Below are 22,454 nucleotides of genomic sequence, written 5' to 3'. Positions count from 1 at the left end.
TAACATCAGAAATAAAATAAAGATGGTGAGAGACAATGAGGAAAAGAGGTAAAAGAAAAGAAACTTATGGATTTTGGTGCCAGGCAAATTTTATCCTGTGGAGATAAGCATGGAAGCTGTATAATTGCTGAATAAAACTTATACGGCTATAAACTGTAGTGAAAAAATCTAGATAAATACTGTAGAACACTTCGTTACAAAGAGTTGAGAAGAGAATTGAGGACCCAACGCCCCAGAGCATCCGTACTGCATTACTGCCCAGAGAGCTGCCCTCAGGACCAACAGGGAAACAGAGTTTAACCCTGGCTGCACCATCAGCTCTTTGGAGGTGACACGTGGGTCTAAATTTTCAAGTAATTTCACGGAGTTCTGTGGTTCTCCTCTACGAGGACTGGCTTCCCTCTTTCTACAGGAGTGTTTTAATACTCATCATGTCCTTTGAGGCCTTTGGAGGAAAATTTGCTGGAAAAATGTAAAATGCTACTACTACTGCCCAGTTTTGCATCTGCCTGAGTGCCTTGCATGCAGCTTCGTTGCATGAATAAAATAATGTCAAACAGAAAATGTTTCTAGCGGGCTGTTTGTCAAATACACCAGCCAGGCCAGTTAGGAATTAACAATATTGAAATGGCCTCTGGGGAGCTCAAGTATATGTCCGTTCCAGCATTCCCTGGATTTCTGCTCGCATTTCTGTAAGCCAGCCCAGCAGCATTTCACACATTAGATTGTATTAGAGATTGAGAGTATATGAGTGAACAATATTATTATTCTTTGGCATCTGGCCCACTAGAAATTGCTCCTACCATTAGCACTGCCTCCAAATCTGACTTTGAAACAGCTACTCGCTTGATGTACACATTACCAGAAAACATTTGTGACATGTGGGGACTGAACAGGGAAAGAAAAACAAGTTTACCCGTTTCGTTGAAGTTTCTAGCCAAGAAATTGCTGGAGAAACCCCACAGCACTTCTTAAATAAAAATGGCTTCTGAGTTATGAAAAACCAACATAGAAGCAATTCAGACTTGGGAAGAAAACAAAGAAAACTTGTCTGAGTTCTGAATTTAGTTGTAATTCCATCCTGCTTTGTAAAAAATCACACTGGTATCTCTTAATGAGTTGTTTTCGATTTAGTACTGATCACAGTGTTCGGGGGGGGGGGGAACCTTTAAAATGTGTGTTCTTGTGAGTGTTAGGGTTTCCTGAGCAGAGTAACAAGCCATGTTCTTTGGGCCATTGTGAACCCCAGCTTGTTATCAGCCAAGATCCGGTCCCTGGGGTTCCCTTTGTAATATTAACTTTCATAGTAATTAAAGTTGCTGCCAACAAAACCACTTGAGTCTGAGGTCATCTCATGAATGAAAGGAAAAATAATTTCTGTCTCATGCTCCTCTAGAAATCCCTTGAGGAAATTTATGAGACCCTAAACAGTCGGTTGCTTCTCCACAAGCCCCCTGATCCCCTTGTCTCCTTGGCTGTGCTCTGTACAGCCATGACAGGCAGCTGTTATCATAGGGATGGGAGGAGGTAATTCTCTATTCAGCACGTTTTATGTGCTAAATATTGAGCTCAGGGCTTTACAGTCGTTCTCTTGAATCTTCACAATTCTGATAAGAATCATTATCCCCATTTTAAAGGTAAGGAAAGTGAGGCAGAAATCAGGCTATGAAACCAGGTCTGCTGGACCAGCAGTTTGCAGTCTCCCTTGCACATGAGCTACTGTGGCCATGTGTTGTTCCCTGATGTCTCCCCATAGCTCCTAAGGCCATCACAACTGTCAATTGTCAAATGTGCTTCTGTTCATATTTATAGCTCAGACGCAACAGAGTGATTTGACAGGATTCTACGGAAATTTCTCCAACTCAATCATAACAACAGCACCAGAATATTCATTCCCTTCCCCTCCATTAATTTCAAATCATAGCCAACTGTTTATGCAAAGGCAAAATGACATTTGACAAAGAATCAGATAACTTGTCACAAAAGAAAATAATGTTTCACATTAAAAATCTAAACTAGCATCCAATTCCTGTTCTGATGAAATAAATTAAGCACAATTTGACCTCCCACCCAAAAAAACTACTAAATACGTTTAATGTGGAATTCTTATAAATTACTTTTTTTATTACTGTACAAAGCACTGCATTCTTAGTTTTTCATGATGAAGGTCTTTGGGACTTTGGAGCAAATCGCTATAACTTTCTTCTTTATGCTTTTAGAGGTAGTTGTCATCTTTCTGTCACTACTTGTCTTTATTTTTATTATTGGGAGTATTATTAACCTTTGAAAATAAATGGAAAAAAAAGCAGTTCTCATGGTAAATCATAATACAGATACAGAGAAATCACATAAATAGCTTAATGAATTCTTGTAAGGCAAACACTCTTCATCACCATCCAGGTCAAGAAACGGAAACTGGCCAGCAGCTCCAGAACCCACACACATATTGTAACCAATCACAAAGCTCTCTTTCCTCCCCAATGTAACATCTCTCCAGAATTTCATAATATTCACTACCTTATTTTCCTGGTTCAAAGTATCATCCCCCCAAGTGTGCACCCCTTAGCACTACAGTTTGGTTTCCCAACTTTTTAGTTTTTCGATGTCCTTTTTTCTCCCCTACGATTAGTTCTATAAGTAAATATAAATTTACTACTCAGCAGCAGTGCTGTGTTAATATATCTATTCATTTTGGTTGTCTGAAGCCCTTTCTCTTGTAAATTCCTCAGGAAGGACTCGTGGGAACAATATTCTCTGAATTGTTGCATGTTGACAGCAATTTAAGGCCTTTATACTTGAAAATCAGCTTGGCTAAATAGAAAATTCTTGGATCACAGCATCTTTAATGTCACTCCAGTTCCATTGGTAATCTGATTTTCTCCTCCTTGTAAGTAATTTGGTATTTTTACCTGGATGCCAGAAGATTTTTTCTTTCCAGACCAGTAATTTTACAGACTGTCTTGGTGTTGGTTCTTTTGGGGCAGCTTTTCGGGGAGTATATGGTTCGGTCTTTCGCTGCACTTTCAAATTTTTTTTTTAATTTCAAAAAATTTTTTCAGTTGTAATTTTTGGTATTTGTTCTGCTCTTTGAGTTTCTTCTTTTGAGGACCCCCTATTATGCATACATTAAATCTTCTTTACCTACTCTCTTAATTTGCTACTTCCTCTCAAATCCTTCTTATCTCTTGCTTTTTTTGATATTTAAATTTTTTCCTTTTTATTTTCTAGTTATCTAAAGGCATACAAATAACGTTTATTGGATCTTGCATTCTTTCTAGCTTAGTCTTCATTTTTTAATAATTTTCTTGTTTTTTTCTTTCCTGAAGATATCACCCAATTTTTTAGTATCGAATTCTGATGTAAGTTATTCGTTCATACATTGTATCATTTCATTAAAGTCTTTTGGATTCATTAGAAGTAGCTAAAACAGAAGTTTTAAATAGAAACAGAAGTTAGAAATAGAAAAATAGAATATTTTTCATCTTTTGGGGGCACGTCCTTCTGGAATGTAATGTCTGTAAGTGTGCTCTTTTGCTATTTATTCTCTTTTTTTTTATGAGACTAAACTCTAATCATTTTATGTTGCTAACTTCTATGTGCAATTTATTTTCTTAACTATTAAAGGAGGATATGATTCAGAAACCTGTTGTAACTTATGGTTTTAAGCTATATTTCAAAACCGTGGCTGAGAACATTCTAAGACCTCCTGGTTCCTCTCCTTCCCTTTCATCTAGACCTTCATTTTCCTTTGTCCTTGTAATGCTCAGTCTAAGTCTTTTCTCAGAAGGAAGCTTTCTTGTGGAAGGGAGTTTGCCCGGTAAGTTTTGGGAGTTCATGGGACCCAGACTATTCCAATCCCTTACCATGGACCTCTTGTACTCAGCTATATCGGAATGTGAAAATCCCCTCCCAGGTTTAACTGCCATTCTCAAATTGCCCTGATGCACTTTCCAGTGGATATCTGTTAGTGATGTGGGAATTTTCCAGCTCCATAAGGTACCTACTCGCTTCCCTCTACTTCTTCCTGTGCAGTTCTGATACCACATACTATGGCTTTGGAAGGTCTATCTCTATATTCACTCATTTTGGGGGCTTCGTGGACATATCTTATCACCTAATTTTGATTAGATGTTGTCCCTGAGTTTTTGGGTTTGCACTTTAGATGTCCTGCGGGGAGAATTCAGAGAGATTAAAAACTATGTCGCCGCCATCATCTCAGAATCCTCCTTGTTTACTTCATACCCTTATGCCTCACAGAGATCTCCATATTAGTTTGGTGGGCTAAGTAAGAGCAATACTAGATGTCAGAAAGATTACTACGGTCTTTCTAGTTTGTGTTTGGGGATATTAATTCTCACCAAAAAATGATATGAAATTTTTCATTTTCAGGAATGAATGCAATATAAATGAGTGTCTATAATACAAGTAAACTTGAAAAGATAATGACTTTTTAAAACACAACTCCAGCAATTTTGCAAAGTATTGTCTTCAGATAACTGTAACACTTCCCCTAGAAATAAGACGACAACAATGATTGATGACTAAAGTGTTTGTGATTTAAATATACCTAAACTATATAGCTTAGGCCAGGACTAAAGTTAACAGACAATCAGGAAACAAACACAGGTTACTATTCTAGGGTCCATGTCCTCATTCAACAAACATTTTTGGCAGTGGGTTAAATGCTACAAGATAAAGAATATGTTTTAACTCTGTTCCCTAATGTGATAAGATTTTTTTGTAAGACTTTACAAGACAATAAGGGAAGCAGAAATTTGAAGGGAAGCCAAGAAGAGTCATAGGGCAAACCTTCCCCACTCCAGCCCAGACTAGACTTCTCTCATGGCTTCTGATGGGCCATGTTCTCTCCCTCCACTGGGCCTTCTCATATGCTACTTCTTCTGCTTACAATGACCTTTACCCTTCTAGGTAAATCCTACTCAATCTTCAATTCTCCATTTAATCTTCACTTCTTTACTCTTATAACACCTTGTACTTTAGCTTTGGAAGATAAATCACACTAATTGGTCTTCCCCATAGACTGTAAGTTCCACAAGGTGCAAGTACCTTGTCTATTCTATTCACTTCTGCATCCTCAGCTGCTGGCCCATTGTATGTGTTGAACAAGAGATAATGGAAAAATAAATATCTGGCACTCTGGTGAGTGATGGCCTCTGGGAAGTCATATGTGGAAGTGTCACAACTATAGTTAGAAATAATATGCAATATAATATTCATTTGGATGGTTAACTGTAGAATTTGTTTATATTAGCTAGCAGATCATTTTCCATGTTAAAATTTAAAAAATAAAAATAACATATGAGCACTGTGTTTTGGATCCAATAAGGCAAGTAATGCTATTCAAAAGAAGGCATTCTTCCATAATCTGATGAGAAAAGTTTGCAGCAGATTGGAGATTGTAGCTGCTGGAGATAATAAATCCAGTCTGCAGTAGTGGATCATCTTTATATAAAGTAGAACTTCAAAAAAGAAAAAGATTACAGATAAATCCAGCATGATTTTCCAAGTGCGAGCCACTAACTAAAAGAGTATAAAAACTATCACCAAGAGTATAAAGAACAAATCTAGCAAAAACAATATTTAAGCATTCCATAAACACTGAAGGATTCAAATTTGTCACAAAACACTATTGATATCATGAAATATCATGAATATCTATGACTGGCTATCTAGATTTGGGTGGATCTAGTGAATTAGCATTCAAACCAAGCTCATAAAATATCTCTACAAGTCATGATCTTAATCCACAGGAGCTTTTGACAAAACCCTTAAATAGAAAAAAATATACAAGGGAAAGTTCTAATTAAATGTTGAGGATGACACGAATAGCTCAGTGGAAATACTTAGGTTGGTTTAAAATAGCGTCTTTGGCAAAAGCAGGATTATTTGTACAGTTTCAATTACCTACTCCAGCACAATACCTGGCAAGCCTCTACCACTGGGTTCAGACGCTGTGCTGAGCCGGCCTCTTCAGTTTTAGAAGAATCTGGTCCTGCAGCTCTGCTGCAGTCATGACAGTTCTCGATAATCTGCTTGAGTCGTTGCCTTACTTAGAACAACATTAGAATACGTCTCTAAGGAGAAGTGCATGTAAATACACCCTCATCTCACTAAGGCTCCACAAGTGGGCTTTTAAAAAATAGTTCCTACACAAGCCAATGGATCACATTTGCATTTATTTCTGCTGTGCTTTATTGGAGGTTTGGATTTGAGAATGACAAATGAAAGCTTAGAATCATAGACAATCAGCAGCAGCCTTCTTGGCATGATTCATTTCTATAAGGAGGTGGAAAGGTAAACCAGATGACATTTCTAGGATTTTTCCAGACTTATGCTATAACTATTAGGAGAATGTTTTATGAGTAAAATTGGCGAGCTGCTTTCCTGGGATTTATCATGATGTGTGAGCACAGACTTTTAGGCTACACATCCCATACCATGCCTAAGACACTTTAGGGCTAAAAAATGTTTATCATCCCCTGCCAGTTAGCTCAGAGGGTCAGAGACCTGCTCTGATGAAGCCAAGTCATAGGCCCCATCCCTGTAGAAGCCAGTTAATGTCAAACAAAGAAAAGATCTGTTCCCCGGCTACAGCTTGCACCTTAGAGCTCAGCCAGCTCTTGGCTGCAGCAAAACTCAGCTAGTTTACCCTGGATCAGAGGAGGAACCAGGAAAAGGAATGTAGGTGGATCCATGAAAAACCATCAGCATTCTTGAGAAGAAAATCGGAATGTATTCATTTCCTACTGACAGTGTCAACAGCACCATCTTCTTAGTCAGAAGATAATATTCAACAACTTGATAGAATTCCTTTTTTTCTCCTTAAATCCGTTCCTACATATCGATTATTCTTGGAATGCCGATGTTGACAATCATCTGAATCTGTACTATATATGGGCCATGGAGTGACGTGAACTTCACAGAGAACATGTATTTCTTGGCCTCAGTCGCTACAATATAATGGATTGCCTGACTCATACTTGAAATGGGTTGCAGCGGGCTTTATATACTTCTCGTCTCCTTTCACTGGCTCTCTTTCCAGTTCATGGCCACCTACGGATGGCTTTTTAACTTTTAGTGAAATATATGCCAGGCTTTCCGTCCTGAATTCAAATGAGAAAAAAACAGAGCAAAATAGATAGTTTCATCCTCAATCCCAGAGAACAGGGAAGAAGCCCTACCTTTTCACTTTTAGATTCCTCTGCCTAAAGTACATCTCCCAGTAATTCACATTTCTCCTTCTCTTATTTTATTCAGGTTTTTATGAAAAATCCCAGCTCTTTCTAGAGCACTTCCCACAGCATCGTCTCTGCCACGATATTCCCATGGCCCCCAATCCTTATCTGTTACCGGGCTTTATTTTCTTTACAGCACTTCTCTCTAGCTGAGATTGGATTTGGTAATTACTTATTGGTTTGTCTTTTTTGTTCTCTACTATATCTATAATGCTAAAACAATGCCTGGAATAGAATCGATGTTCAATATATAATTATTGAAAAATGACCTGGTGAACTTGAACTTTAATTAACACACAGACATTGTAACAGCAATCAAATGACATGCGTATCTAGTGACATTTTTTCACACTGGCTTTGGTTTATTAGGAAACACGGCTTCCTTCCAATTACCCATTGTCTCAGTCTTCTGAGGGAAAAGCCTTACAGAATCTGAGTAATGGTTTCTTTTCTTGCCACAGAGTTACAAGTAATCCCTAGTTCTTTTTTTAATTAACTTTTGTTAATGTTTAAGCCAAGATTTTTTTTTGGTAATGGAGGTAAAATTGACATAACAAAATTAACCATTTTAAAGTGAACAATTCTGTGTCACTTGGTGCACTGACAATGTTGTGAAACCATCACCTCTATCTAGTTTTAATAAATTTTCATCAATAACATTATTTCTTAAAAAACTACTCATCTTGGAATGGTAGAAAACTAGTCCATTGCATTGCAAAATGGTAAATGAAGGATCAAGAATTTATCTCAGCATCCCTATGTAAGCTATTATATGGAGTAATCAAATAATAGATGAGAGAAAGTGGATCTTTTTAAAAATATTCCAAATGATAAATAAAAAAGAAATTATTAATATGGTATTTCACTATTTGGAACCCCCAATAATTAGTGGATCTAACCATTGAGCATGAACAAGTACAAACCTCACAAAAAGAAAGACATCTAGACATTCTGTGTCCTGTAATAAAAAAACAATGTCATCTATAGTTTTGCCAAAGAGAGGAAATAGAGTTTGTCCAAACCTCCACATTCAGCTGCCAATTTTCCAGAAACACAGAGGGCAAAGAAACACGTAGAACTACACCCTAAGTATGCAATCGGCAAAGTCCAGACTGTGAGGAACACTACAGGTCAAATTCCCGAAGTTCTTCAAACAACAAATTGTAAGAAGGACAGGTTGGAAGCGATACCTGTAGATTAAGAGACTTAGAAGATATAACAGTTGTTTTTATTTTTATTTTTATTTTTTTTTATTGCAGTAACATTGGTTTATAACATTGCAAAAATTTCAGGTGTACATCATTGTATATCAGTTGTTTTTAATGGGCGAGATTAAACATGGTGTCTAAGGCTGCACCTTAAAGGGTAAAAAGATAAAGAAACGCAAGGAAATGATAAATATAGAAGCCATGGTCATGGTCACCTTGGAGAAGAGACAAGGGATTGTGACTGGGATAGGGCATGTGTATGAGCTTAAAGTTTTATTTCTTGACCTCAATAATAGTTACAAGAGTATAATTGAAAAATTCATTGAGTTCCCCCTAAGATCAGGAACAAGTCAAGACTGCTGGTTTTCACTGGTGCTACTCAACATTGTACTGGAAGTTCCAGCCAGAGCAGTTCGGCAAGAAATAGAAATAAAGGCATCCAAATAAGAGAGGAAGAAGTAAATCTTTCTCTATTCACAGATGGCATGATCCTATGTACAGAAAACCCATAGAATACACAAAAAAGCTACTAGAGCTAATAAATGAATTCAGCAAAGTTGCAGGATACAACATCAATACACAAAAATCAGTTGTGTTTATATACACCAGCAATGAACAATCTGAAAAGGAAATTAAGAAAACAAATCCATTTATAACAGCATCCAGAAGAATAAAATACTTAGGAATAAATTTAACCAAGAAAGTGAAAACTTGTAAAGTGAAAACTATAAAACATCGCTGAAAGAAATTAAAGACCTAACAAATGGAAGGACATCCTGTGTTCATGGATTGGAAGACTTAATATTGTTAAGATGTCAATACTACCCAAAGTGCTCCACAGATTCAATGCAAAACTCCAACGGCATTTTTGTAGAAATGGAAAAGCCAATCCTCAAATTCATATGAAATTGCAGGGGCCTCTGAAGAGCCAAAACAATACTGAAAAAGAAGGACAAAGTTGGAAGAGTCACGCTTCCTGAGGTTTTAATTTGGAGTGATGAAAATATTTTGAAACTAGATCGATGGAGGTAGTGGTTACCAACATTGTGAATGTACTAAATACCACTGAATTGTTGACTTTAAAATGGTTCATTTTATGTTACATGAATTTCACTTTAATAAATCATTTTTTAAAAACACACTAAGCTATTAAAAATATAACCTACAATCCGATATACACCTCTCTATAAACTCTGTAGCATAGACTAATGTGTGATTGTAAATGTACTCTTTTCTGGAGAGAAGAAGAGAAATGAGGAGCTACTGATTCTGAAATGTTACTTTGGACAAAGAAAGGTCAAATTCTCTTCCTGGCTCGTAATCATTATGGTAATTATTTCATAAAATGAAAAGTCTCTATTTCCCCCATGTATCAAGTTCATTCTAACACATTTCTTCTGGCTTAGTGACAGCCCGTTTAAACATATGTTTCTTGTATTCTACAGACATACTTGGCAAGTGCAAGACAAAATTGATGCAAACAATGTGGCCTACACAACGGGGAAGCTAAGCTTCCACACTGATTATCCAGCCCTCCATCATCCACCTGGGGTAAGGTGAGCCTCAACATATTTTCCACAAGGCAGGCCAAGGACCAATATCCTCCTCTATTTTGAGTCTAGAAAACTATATGTTTCCTTAGCTAATTTTATGTAGATCTTCTTTCTCCAAACACAATTCAAACACAAAATCTCTGTACCTAAATCCTGAATAGCTTCACATTCTCAAGGAATAGAAGATTTTCATTGTTTTTTTTTTAAACATTTCTTTGTTTCTTTCTAGAAATAACTATTGGCACTTTTTGCTTTGCCAAGACAGATTTTACAATAGCAGTGCATTTTGAGGTCTTTTTGCACATTTCCCATTTCCAAGAGAGTTAAAAGAGAAAATGAAACCAGAGAATATAATGTAGGGTTTTTCCCACAAAGTCACATGGCCATGACTTATGTCAGTTAGCTGTTGCTGCATAAAAACCCGCTCCACAACTTAATGGCTTAAAAGAATAGCCGTGTACTTAGCACATGTTTTCACACTTTGTGCTGTGTTCAGCTGGGAAGTTCCTCTGCTGCTGAGTCGGCTAGGGACTGGTTGACCTAGGTGGACTTCTGCTAAGATGGCTTTTCTCTGCTCCACTTGACCTATCATCCCCCAGCAGGCTAGACCAGGCTTGTGCACATGGCAGCTGGCAGAATTTCCAGAGAACAAGCCAAAACATACAAGGCCTCTTGAGACCTAGGCTAGTGACCCACACAATGTCACTTCTACCATGTTTTATTGGTCAAAGCAAGTCATAAGTTTAGCCCAGATTCAAGAGGTAAGGAAGTAAACTCCACCTTTTATGGGAGAAGATGCCAAGGTGCACTACAAAGGGTGGGAATGCAAGGAGCAGATAACCTTGGCTGTTTTTGGAAACCATCTACTTTCCATCCTAATCAAGGAGGAAGATGCTCAGCATGGAGCCACAAATCCTCCATGAGAATTTCTGCGAGGACTCTCTTCCATCACATTATTACAAAATTGTCATTTTACTAAAATAGCCATATTTTTACAAAAGCATTATTTGCTAAACCAAGAAATAAATGGTCAGGACATTACCTTCAAAAAGATATTCTGTTCCTATTTTTAGAGCTAAACAGGACTAAATGAAAAGTCACACAGAAGTCTGTATCTTCAAAGGTAAACGGGAGTGTAAATTTTGAGCAACTCTCTAGTTAATGAAGGTGAAATAGTCCAAAATCAAAATTAGTCTGTTTTTTTCATCATGTTGACGTCTTCTCCGCGCCCTCCTTGTTACCCATTGTCCTTGCCAGTGGTAACTAAGCTAGTCTAACATTTGACTTCACATGGTTTAAATTATTTTGTTGATTGTAAAATACCACATGATTTCTTTGAACTAAATGATGACAGTGAAGTGACCCCTATAGTCACCTTTTTGGGTGGGGATTGGGACGAAGAGAAACGATGTGATTTGCTCTAAATGTGGTCCAGAAATTTTCTAAAACCCTGGGGGTTAAAAGCCAAATTAATCAGCTCAGTTCATCTGCCAAAGATGGGTTGGAGAAGTTAGATGAAATAAAGCTTAAAAAATTAGACTAGAAAACTAAAGATTCTATTTGAATTTTAAAATTATCTGCTGTTTGTTATGAGTTTAGGTTTGGGTTCTGGGTTAAAATTGAAAACCTATGGAAAAGTGATTAAATGACATCATAAATATTCCTGAAGTGTAGTATAAAGCTTGACATTTTCATAGCATTTTACATTCTTTCAAAGCATTTTTACTTATATTACTTTATTTGATCTCTCTTAACATTCCTTTAAGGTAGACAGGAGTGATCGTGTCTTTTTATGTTAGATGAGGAAACAGCACACAGCAAGGTTAAATACTTTCACAGGATGATATTTGATTAACGGGGAACTTGAACTTGAAACCAGGCCTCCAGGTAGTTTTTTCACCACACCATACCCTGGTCTTGAGTTGGACTTTCTAATTACTGTAATTTATATAATGTAATGATTATTTATTGACATTGTCATACATTACCAACTCTTTAAACACAGGTACTGAATCTTATATTTCTCTGTATTTCAAGACTTAACCCAGCACCTTGCATGTAATAGAGACTTAACAGATATGCTATAAAGAGGCAAAGGCCAACAGGTACATGAAAAAATGCTCTGCATCGCTAATCATCAGGGAAATGCAAGTCAAAATCACAGTGAGATATCACCTCACACCTGTTAGAATGGCTATTACCAGAAAGACTAGAAATAACAAGCGTTGACGAGGATGTGGAGAAAAGGGAACACTTACTCACTGCTGGTGGGAATGTAAATTGGTGTAGTCACTATGGAAAACAGTATGAAGGTTCCTCAAAAAATCAAAAACAGAATTACCATTTGATCCAGCAATTCCACTTCTGGGTATTTATTCAAAGAAAACAAAAACACTAACTCGAAAAGATACGCGCACCTCTATGTTCATTGCAGCATTATTTACAATAGCCGAGATATGGAAACAATCTAAGTGTCCACTGATGGATGAATGGATAAAGAAAAAGTGTTATGTATACACAATGGTATGAATTCACACAAATGGTATGAATATACAATTATTCAGCCATAAACTAAGAATGAAATTTTGCCATTTGCAACAATATGGATGGACCTCAAGAGCATTACACTAAATGAAATAAGTCAGACAGAGAAAGACACATACCTCACAATCTCTCTTATATGTGGAATTTAGAAAATAAATAAATAAATAAACCAAGCTCATAGATACAGAGAACAGATTAGTAGTTACCAGAAGGAGGGAGTAAGAGTGTGGGAGAAATGGGTGAACTGTTTTTGTGTTGTTTTTGCTTTTAGTTTAAATAAATTGAATTAAAAAAAGAAAATAATCATGACTTAATGAAGACAAGTTATATAACCACTAAAACACTTCCAAATTGTCAGTTCCTGTATGCATTGTTAAACTACACATGCGGTTATGTATATGTGTAAATTTATGCACACTAATTAAATTACTTCTGTGACAATTTATTTAAAATCCAGATACTATCCCACGTATAGATAACATAACTGAAAATGCTCTTTAGATTAATAAAAGTCTGTAAAGAGTCAGAAAAAAAGAGGCAAGGAAATTCCACAAAGTTGTACCTATCTCCATCCAATCCGCAAATGAAATATGCGAGGGTACATGACCTGGAAGGAGATTTTTAAATAAAGGATGATTCTTGAAATGTCTAGGTTCTGGTAGAAGAATAATGAAAATGTAGGCACCTGTTTGTGCTATTGTTCAAGTTTCTATTCTGAATTATTCAGGGGTTTTTGAACCAAAGTTTGAACTTTTTTATAACAAAGAGAATAAGTCAGTGTTCTTTGCAGCACAGATGGAATGATCTGGATAATGAGTTACCTGGTGGGAGTTCGGTGTGATCCAGTGGGATCCTGTGGGGCAGAGTTAAGGAGACACATTCATCTTTAATGAAACACAGACGCTGCTTTACTTGCTGTCTTTGTCTGGGCCAGATGTCACGTGCTGCCATAAAGGAACACTCAGAAAGAACATATTTTTGGTTCCGAATGACTTAACATGAAATAAAATTGGGTTTTATACACATCGGGCAAGTATTTACTTTTTGAGTTAGCGGTGAAAGCGTCGTCTGGCTCCATCATCTCTTTTTCTTTCATAAGATTACACTAAAATGTAAATTAATAAAAGGAGATTATTACTTGGCCTTGCCATATGCAAAAGACATCAGTTATCTCTTTTAAAGATTTATATTTGAAATATTCTGTGACTTCATCGTGGTAAAATCTAAAAGGGTTTAAAGAACACTTCAATTCTCCCACAGACAAAGTTATGCTATTGTTTTGCCTTCTTGGAGTTTGGTAAATTGGAGATTGACGTCTTTATCACAGCTTCTTTCTAATCATGCTTCTTCACCCTTCATTGCCCTGGCGATGAGATGATTTTCTACAATGACTTGGTCAGCTTATGCAAATATTTTTTCGAGCTTAAAAAAAACTGGCATCAATTTAATTATCGAGTCATTATTAATTTAGACCAGTTGTCTCCTAACATCAGAAAACAAGGCATCATCAACCTGAAATGGAAGTGTAAGATTACAAAGCACATACACACACACCACACAACACTGAATTAGTAAGAGCACTGTAAAGGGATTTCTCCCTTTAGAGGAAAGGAACTTGCTTATGAAGATTTCGAGGCAAACAGGTCAAGGTTTGAATATCAGTTTTACCATGTTTTAGATGAGTTCTTACTAGCCGGCCAATTTTTTCACCTCTGGGTCTCAGTTTCTTCATCTATAAAATAGAGATGAAAACATCATTTTCTAAGGACTGCAGTAAGAAATCAATACATGTACATGACACAATCATAATTTGAGAGCAAGTATGTATAAGATTTAAAATATTGAGAAAATTTGTGCGGTTTTGGGAGGGAGGCAGGATTTGTGTTCTAGACCTGCACTACCCAACATAGTAGTCACTAGCCACAAATGATTATTTAACTTTTAATTTAAATTAATTAAGATTATGTAAAATTTAATATTCAGTTCCTCAGTCACACTAGCCACATTTGGAGTGCACAGTAGCCATGGGGGACTAGTGGCTACTATACTGGGCAGCATAGGAGAACATTTCCGTCATCGCAGAAAGTTCTAACAGACAGCACTGTTCTACGCCATCTACGGAGATAACTAAGCTAAACGGATAGTTTTCCCACTCATTGATATCCCCCTAGGCTCGGTATTTGATATTTGCCTCTTTCTTTCTATAAGAATTGTCAGACATTGGTTTTTATTTTTATTTAACTCTGTAAGAATGAAGTTTTGACAGCAAAAAATCAGGGTCTAAATTTAGGTATTCAAAATCACCCACCCATGCTGACTTACCAAAAGGAGTCACATAACCAAGGAGAACAAACAAACTCCATTCAAAAGAATGTTTTTTAAATTTTACCATGTTTTGCTTTTCAAAATGAAATAATGTTATTTCATTTTTCTCTAAATCTTAGTAAAAATAACTAATACTTACTATCCTTTTGGTTTCTCATTCCCAGTGTCTCTTGGGTTATCCACTCTCATGGCCCTGCCCAACATCATTCCCTTCTTATCCTCACACATGACCCATCCTTTTAGACTCCCAAGAAGTTACTTTCACTAGTTCCCTCCTTTAAAAAAAGTTATCCTCTATACCACCACTGGACTAATATTCTTCAACTCAGTCTTGACTACATTACTTCCATATTCAAAAGCCTTTAACGATTCCCCTCTGTGCACAAAAGGAAGGCCAATAGCCTTCATCTGACATTCAAGACTCTCCCTGACGAGGTCCCAAATTCCCTCTCCAGTTGGATCTGCTATTCTCATGTTGTGATCTTCTACTGCAGCCAGACTGTGTGACACCCAGTGAAGTGTGCATTTTGCACACTTTCTCACTGCCACCTGATTTGCTCTCTCCATTCTCTTCTACATATCCACAATCTTATCCGTCCTCCTTTGCCCAGATGAAGTCCCACCTCCTCCGTCAAGCCGACAGGAAGTTGTCACTCTCTGCAGCCCTGTGATCTGGGCCTTTGGTTCACTAATGTGCATCCTCATGCCTGTGCCCTGTCTTCAACAGTGACAACGTTTGAACAGTGAAGTATTGATTACAAGCAACCTTTTCTCCCCAACCCCTTTCTCTGCTGACACGAAAAAGACAGATAAAAAAAGGTTTCTTGATCTTAGTTCATTTATCTTTCTTAATCTCTCTTGCTCACAGTGTCAAAAAACGTAAGGGCATATCATTTTAAAAGATATTTCTCTACTTCTTTTTGTAGGTTCAGTTTCTGCATTGCATAAAACAAACAGTCACTGGGGGTGAATCAGAGATTGTAGATGGATTTAACGTGTGCCGAAAGCTCAAGGAACAGAATCCTCAGGCATTCCAGATTTTGTCCTCCACCTTTGTGGACTTTACAGACATTGGAGTGGATTACTGCGATTTCTCTGTACAATCCAAACACAAAATTATAGAGTAAGTACTATTTATAAATTTCTCATAGCAATAAACAGTTGACAGCAAAAGTTTCATTAACCTAAAGCTTAAACAGCAGAAAGCTTTAACTCCGGAGCTTTACTTTGAACTAACTGTTTAATCCAATTTCAGAGTGAAAGAGAAAAAAGAGCCCTTTCACCATAAAAAAATTCTTTATCAAATTCCATTAAATCTCTGTTCTTAATATAAGAGAAGTAACTAAGACTTCATGTACCCTTCATCTTTAAAATATAAGTTCTTGGGGCCGGCCCGGTGGCATAGTGGTTAAGTTCATGGGCTCTGCTTCAGCGGCCTGGGGTTTGCAGGTTCGGATCCTGGGTGCGGACATACACACCGCTAGTCAAGCCATGCTGTGATGGCGTCCCATATACAAAATAGAGCAAGATGGTACAGATGTTAGCTCAGGGCCAATCTTCCTCACCAGCAAAAAATACATATATAAGTTCTACATAGTTATAATCAGTGTGATTGTACCAGTCAGAATTCTTTCAGCCAGAAGTGAAAGAATCTAACTCAAATTAGGTAGATCCAAGAGTTAAACAATGTCGTCTGAAATTGATCTCTTTTTTCTTCATCTCTTAGCTTTGCTGTCCTCTCTGTTGGCTTCATTTTCAAAGATGATCAATAGAAGCTCCAAGTTTTTATTGTCCATAGAGCTGATAATCACAGCACACAAAAAGCATATATTTCCCAATGGCTACAACAAAGCTAAATGGCTCACTGCCCAATATGTGTCCAAGTCTATCCTTGGAGCAATCCCCATGGCCAGGAAGTCAGAGAATTCTGATTGGCCATTCCTGGGTCACATGTTCATCTCTGGAGCAAGGTCAGCCTCATCTGAACCAATGTTCTGAGAATGAAACAGGGATGTCTCCCCAAAATGATGCCAACAAAAATTGTATGTTCCCTACATAGAACATTTTGTGTTCTATCATTTAACATTATTTATCATAATTTTCCCAAGTACCTGCAAAGGCCACAAAGGATGTGGTTTATTTAATCAGACGTCAGTTAATGAACTTTTGAGTGCTTTCAGTTTTTTAGTTGAATTTGTATTCTCCTTTTAGAAGAATTACCCAAATAACATGAAAATAAATTCATTTACTAAATAAGCAAATCCCCAGTATCCTAACTCAGCTTTCTTATATACACATGTGGTTTTCATTCATTCACTCAACAAATATGTATTGAGGCAAGCCACTCTGCTTGGTGGTTGGGATATCAGCGGACAAAACAAAGACCTCTGCCCTCATGCAGCCTTCACTGTAACCAGGAAGGGGAGAATTAGAAATTTTAAAACAAATGAGTCAGTTACAGTGACTGCTAAAACATTTTTTAAGTGCTTAAGAGAAAAGGAAAAGCAAGTCAAGATGAAGGGACTCTGTGGATCAGAAGCCTTAGCGAAGACGAGACTGGTATTATTATATAGTGTGGGGAGGAAAAGCCTTATTGAGTAGGTGATGTTTTAGCAAAAACCTGAAGGACTGAAGGAGTTAGCCCAGAAGAGAAGCAGTTTCCAGACACAGCCAGAGCAAAGGTCCTGAGAAGACCCTGAGAACATGTCTGGTGTGTTCAAGGGGAAGCAAGGAGGCTAGTGTGGAGCAGGGTATTAAGAGAGGAGGTCAAACAGGGGACGTTCATGAGGAGGCTTGTTAGCCATCTAAGAACACTGGTCTTCACTTGCAGTGACACAGGGAGCTGCTGCAAGATTTTGACCAAAGGAGAGACATTTATATTTATATAGATTTATTTACATTTTAAATGGATCACCCTGGCTGCTGTGCTGAATAGAGCGTAGAAGAGCAAGTAGGAAGGTACTGCAGGACTGCAGGCTGGGGCCAGGTGCCTTGAACATGAGTGGCCAAGAGGTGGCAGTGGCAGTGTGGAGAAGGGTCTGTTTTTAGACATGATTGCAGGTAGAAACAGCATCCTTTCCTCATAGATTGTATGAGGGGTGTGAGAAAGACAGACATCAAAAATAAAAACTAGTTCAGAATAAACCGGAGACGTTCTCCGAGAGGTCAGTCATCGAGATGGGAAATAGAAGAAATGACTCCTGAGATTCCAAGTTTTAACATGACAATTTTAACTATTTAAAAGTTACCTTAAAACCCCAATTGCAATTTTGTTGTGGTGCGATATGATTGTAAATTCTGCAAAGCTAGTGAACAGAGGCCAAAACACCTTAGCTATTGAGAGAGACTAACAGAAAGTCCATCATCTGAATCATGATTTGGCTTTATTATTTTTTTGTAGTAAAATTCCAGAATTTGGCCATTTTCAAGGTCTCGAGGATATCCCTAGAGAATATCAAGCAGCTAACGTTAATCCACTTAAAAATTTACTTTTAACAACAGGAGATGAAACAAAGAAGGTTTTCAGTTAATTGAGGACCTCAGTCTCCTGAGTGTTTGAGTTAATTTAATTTTCCTCTTGGTTCAATTTTTTAACTCTTTTGAGATTAAATGTCTTTGTGTCCTATCTAGTGTAAAAAGATCTTGGAGGCTGATGGCAGAGTTAGGTATAATGCAGTACAATAAAAAATGAGCAAAGAAAGAAACTAGGACAAAAATAACAAGGGTGAGATTAAGCCATAGCAGTGCATCCTAGTGGTTACAAGTTCAATCACATGAAGACAGCTCCTTCGCTCGTTAGCAGGGCCATCTTGGTCAAGTGACTTAACACTTGCTAAGCCGTGGTAAAAAGGGAGCCAGTAAAAAGGGAGTAATAATAATGCCTACTACATACAGTTGAAGTGGGAACTGTAGAGAGGACATATGGATGCTCCTACCACAGTGCCTGGCTCAGAAAGAGCAGAATATATTTTAGCTAGCTATAATTTCCGTCAAGTCCAACACATTTACTGGTGATAGATTTCAATTTCAGCACTGAGGGTTTCTAGAGACCAAAGCAAGGAGGGAACATAATCAATTTGCAAGATTCAAGATGCTTCCAAAGTCTGCAATAAATTTTTCCTGTAGATCTTCATAAAATAAGATGTGGCAGGCAACACCACAGTGACATCCTCCCAACAAATTCAAAAAGTCTCATCACACTTCACATTTTTCAATGAGACATACTACTGAAACTAAGGAGGAGTATTCACGGCATCAACCCTGATTATAGGAGGCAGTTCCACAGTCCATTCCTTGGGTTCTTTTGTTCGCATCACTGATGATGTTTTGCTTTGGCTGATTTGCCAAAGATTTAAAGAATGAAGAATGAATTCATTTCCCTAAGCATAAGCATAAAAAAAAAACTGGAATCTCTCAGTAATATTTATCTTAAATTAAATTGAATCATTCTGGCACTTATGTAGTAAGATTTCAAAAAATATTTGCTAAATGAATGAATGAAAAACAAATGAATACCTTGTACCACAAATAACTTTAATATCTTCTGTATACGTGTTTGAATTCTTTAATACTGTATTTCGTGAACGTCTTCCAAGGTGAATTGACCCTTAGAAATGTAAATAGATATTTCATGACACATATTTTAACTTTTTCTCTTTAAAAAAAATAGATTGGATGATAAAGGCCAAGTGGTTCGCATCAACTTCAATAATGCAACTAGAGACACGCTGTTTGATGTACCTGTTGGAAGAGTGCAGCCCTTCTACGCTGCTCTGAGGGAGTTTGTTGACCTCATGAACTGTAAAGAATTCAAGTTTACTTTCAAGATGAATCCAGGTCAGTGAACACATTTTCTCAAACAACTAAAAGGGTGGGTTTTCCTCAACCTTAGCCACTTAGAGCAATATCGAGAGCAGTTTTTCTCAAGTACGGCATGTAGAGCCCTTACAACAGAATCTTGGGAAGCAGCCAATTTGCTTAAATAGCAGACTCCTGGCCCCCACCTCTCTTGACTCTCCAGACTTAAAAATATTCATTTTTAACAAGCTCCTAGGTAATCCTTCAGTACACCAAAATTTAATAACTTCCCATCTAGAGAATAAATACATGAAAGACAAGCTATAGGCCAAGTGAAATCTCACGTCTGATACCAAGACTGGTGACTTATATTTTCTGTCCTGATAGCCAATCTGTGTAAACTGAAGCTGGTACTTAATTCTTCTCTCCTAGTACCAAATAAAATCATCCCCACGATTCTCACTCTAAAACACAGGAGTAATGTTTACTCATTTAGTTTATCTGATCTGGCAGGCACAGTGCTACCTGAAATCAACCAGTACTTGAAGTATTCTAGCTACTTGGAATAAAGGGGCAGAAAGCACTGTGTTTTTTCTGGAGTATATCTACTTGGTAAAATGACATCAAACTCAAAATTTTTGATATATATAGTAAAAAGCAGAATTTCTCTTTGCTGCCGCTTTGACCAAGTGGAAGATTCTTTTCACTCGTGATTATTTTTTGAATTGATCTTTGACATAATAAAATCAGATAAAATCTAGAAATCAGATAAATCACTGCTATGCAGTCACAGAAGGTTGATTTTAAGAGCAGCAACATGTAAAACGGAAATACTATGAAAAAAAAGTACCAAACAAATAGGAGTTGGAGTCCAAGCTCCACCATTTCATGGCTGTGTAGCTTTAGGCACATCCCTTAACTTCTCAAAGACTCAGTTTTCTCGTGTACGAAAAGATGATATAATACTCTCTTTTCAGGATTTTTTTAAGTCTGAGAAATAATGTGCATAAAACACTAGACACATAGAAGAATGTCACTATCCTTATAGTTATTTGAAGTTGTTTAACGGGAAACAGACATTTCTAATTAAGAGATAAGTAACATCAGGAAGAACAATTCGAAAGTCTTACGCAGAGATAATTTTTGTGTGTGTGTGTGAGGAAGATCAGCCCTGTGCTGACGTCTGCCAATCCTCCTCGTTTTTTGCTGAGGAAGACCGGTCCTGGGCTAACATCTGTGCCCATCTTCCTCCACTTTATATGGGATGCCGCCACAGCATGGCTTGCCAAGTGGTGCATCAGTGGGCGCCCGGGAACCCAACCGGCGAACCGAGGGCGGCCGCAGCTGAGCGCGGCTTGTGCCACCAGGCTGGCCCCCAGAGATAAGTTTTTAAGCAAGAATTACAAAAGTGTCTATAGGAGCCTGTCAGGCTATGAGGTTTGAATGTCAATCGGTCTAAAGCAGTTTGTGTGAAAGAGTAAAGGTGCAGCTTTATGTCAAGAAACAGACGTACTGTTTTCTTGACGTGAACCACGTAGCAACAACTTTTTGCATTTTACACTTTCAAGCTCTGCAAATCATTTAAACACATGGTTATTCATACTGAAAAAGTCTTTTGTCTAGGTGATGTGATCACTTTTGATAACTGGCGCTTACTCCACGGCCGTCGGAGCTACGAAGCAGGAACTGAGATATCCCGCCATCTAGAAGGAGCTTATGCTGACTGGGATGTGGTTATGTCAAGGCTTCGTATCCTAAGGCAGAGTGTCCAGAACTGAAACTGAATCTCCTGTCCATAATTTCAGTGAGATTCCAGCGAGTGTATCTTGTAAGATAATTGCAAGGTTATTGTCTTCACAGACCATGATCCATGTCATTTACATATTAATTTCTTTAACATTGAACATGTCACCTTTCTCGCAAGAGTTTTCCTTTCTTTGTAATCACAAACAATGCCAACTTTTCAGATGTTGTAGCACTGTTCTATCCTTTCAACATAAAGCATCCTTTCTGTTCTATTGCACATATATGAGTCTCCAGAATGCCTACAAATAGTTTTGTATCAATAAAACCTTTCTTCAAATAGCCTTTTTTTAAATAAAGCTTTTGTTTCAAATAAAGCTTATGTTTCAAATAAAACTTGTCTCAAATAAAACATGTTTCTGCTCTGTTGCCTGTACAGTCTCACTTTTCATGACTGTATATGACTGTCTTTATCATGCTTGGGAAAAGCATTCATATTTTCAAAGATCTGTTTTATTCACTTTTATTGTAGCAACCCAAATTTCCAGACCTCAACAACCTGGTGATCTCAACATTCCCTTTAATGCATAAATTATGACAAGAAACTCAAGCAAGCCAAATTAAGAGAAAAATCTTAATTTTTCTCCTTAAGTTTGTCTTGCCCCAATTAAATACTCCCGAGGACAGCCAGCATACCTTACACCTGTCTATGAATCAGTTCTCATCAATCCTCGCCTTCAGTTAACAACTGGGAAAGGCAGAATGAAGATGCATGCACCACTCATAAACAGACACGATGTCTGCTAACCTCTGGACAGCTTCATCTGCTGGTCTTGGCTTCCTCTATGGCCACTGCCTTATCCCCAGTGGTGGAACACAGGTGTCACTGCTAGCCATGGAAGTCCCGCTCTTGCTGAGCCCCATCCTTCCCTACCCTTGGCAAAAAGGAGAGTCGCAGCATTATCATGTGCCAAAATCCTGGTAGGACCTAGATTTTCAGTCTGTATGCTTTGGGAGCTAAGCATGCC

General features: G+C 37.6%; 1 protein-coding gene across 3 annotated transcripts in view; it reads left to right on the top strand.

Moving 5' to 3' along the window:
* Positions 1-21,838, top strand: part of BBOX1 (gamma-butyrobetaine hydroxylase 1) — a 57,124-nt gene extending 35,286 nt beyond the window's left edge. For all 3 annotated transcript variants that reach the window (XM_014783651.2, XM_087433075.1, XM_087433074.1), the window contains 4 exons: positions 9,910-10,015; positions 15,813-16,009; positions 19,556-19,722; positions 21,307-21,838. In XM_014783651.2, the coding sequence (XP_014639137.1) occupies positions 9,910-10,015; positions 15,813-16,009; positions 19,556-19,722; positions 21,307-21,461 (625 nt within the window). In that variant the 3' untranslated portion in view covers positions 21,462-21,838. The remainder of the gene's footprint in view (positions 1-9,909; positions 10,016-15,812; positions 16,010-19,555; positions 19,723-21,306) is intronic.
* Positions 21,839-22,454: the final 616 nt, after the last annotated feature.

The sequence above is a fragment of the Ceratotherium simum genome, chromosome 7 (assembly GCF_057802395.1).
Source record: "Ceratotherium simum simum isolate JZ-2026a chromosome 7, ASM5780239v1, whole genome shotgun sequence".
NCBI lineage: Eukaryota > Metazoa > Chordata > Mammalia > Perissodactyla > Rhinocerotidae > Ceratotherium > Ceratotherium simum.
This window is presented reverse-complemented; position numbering and strand designations above follow the sequence as displayed.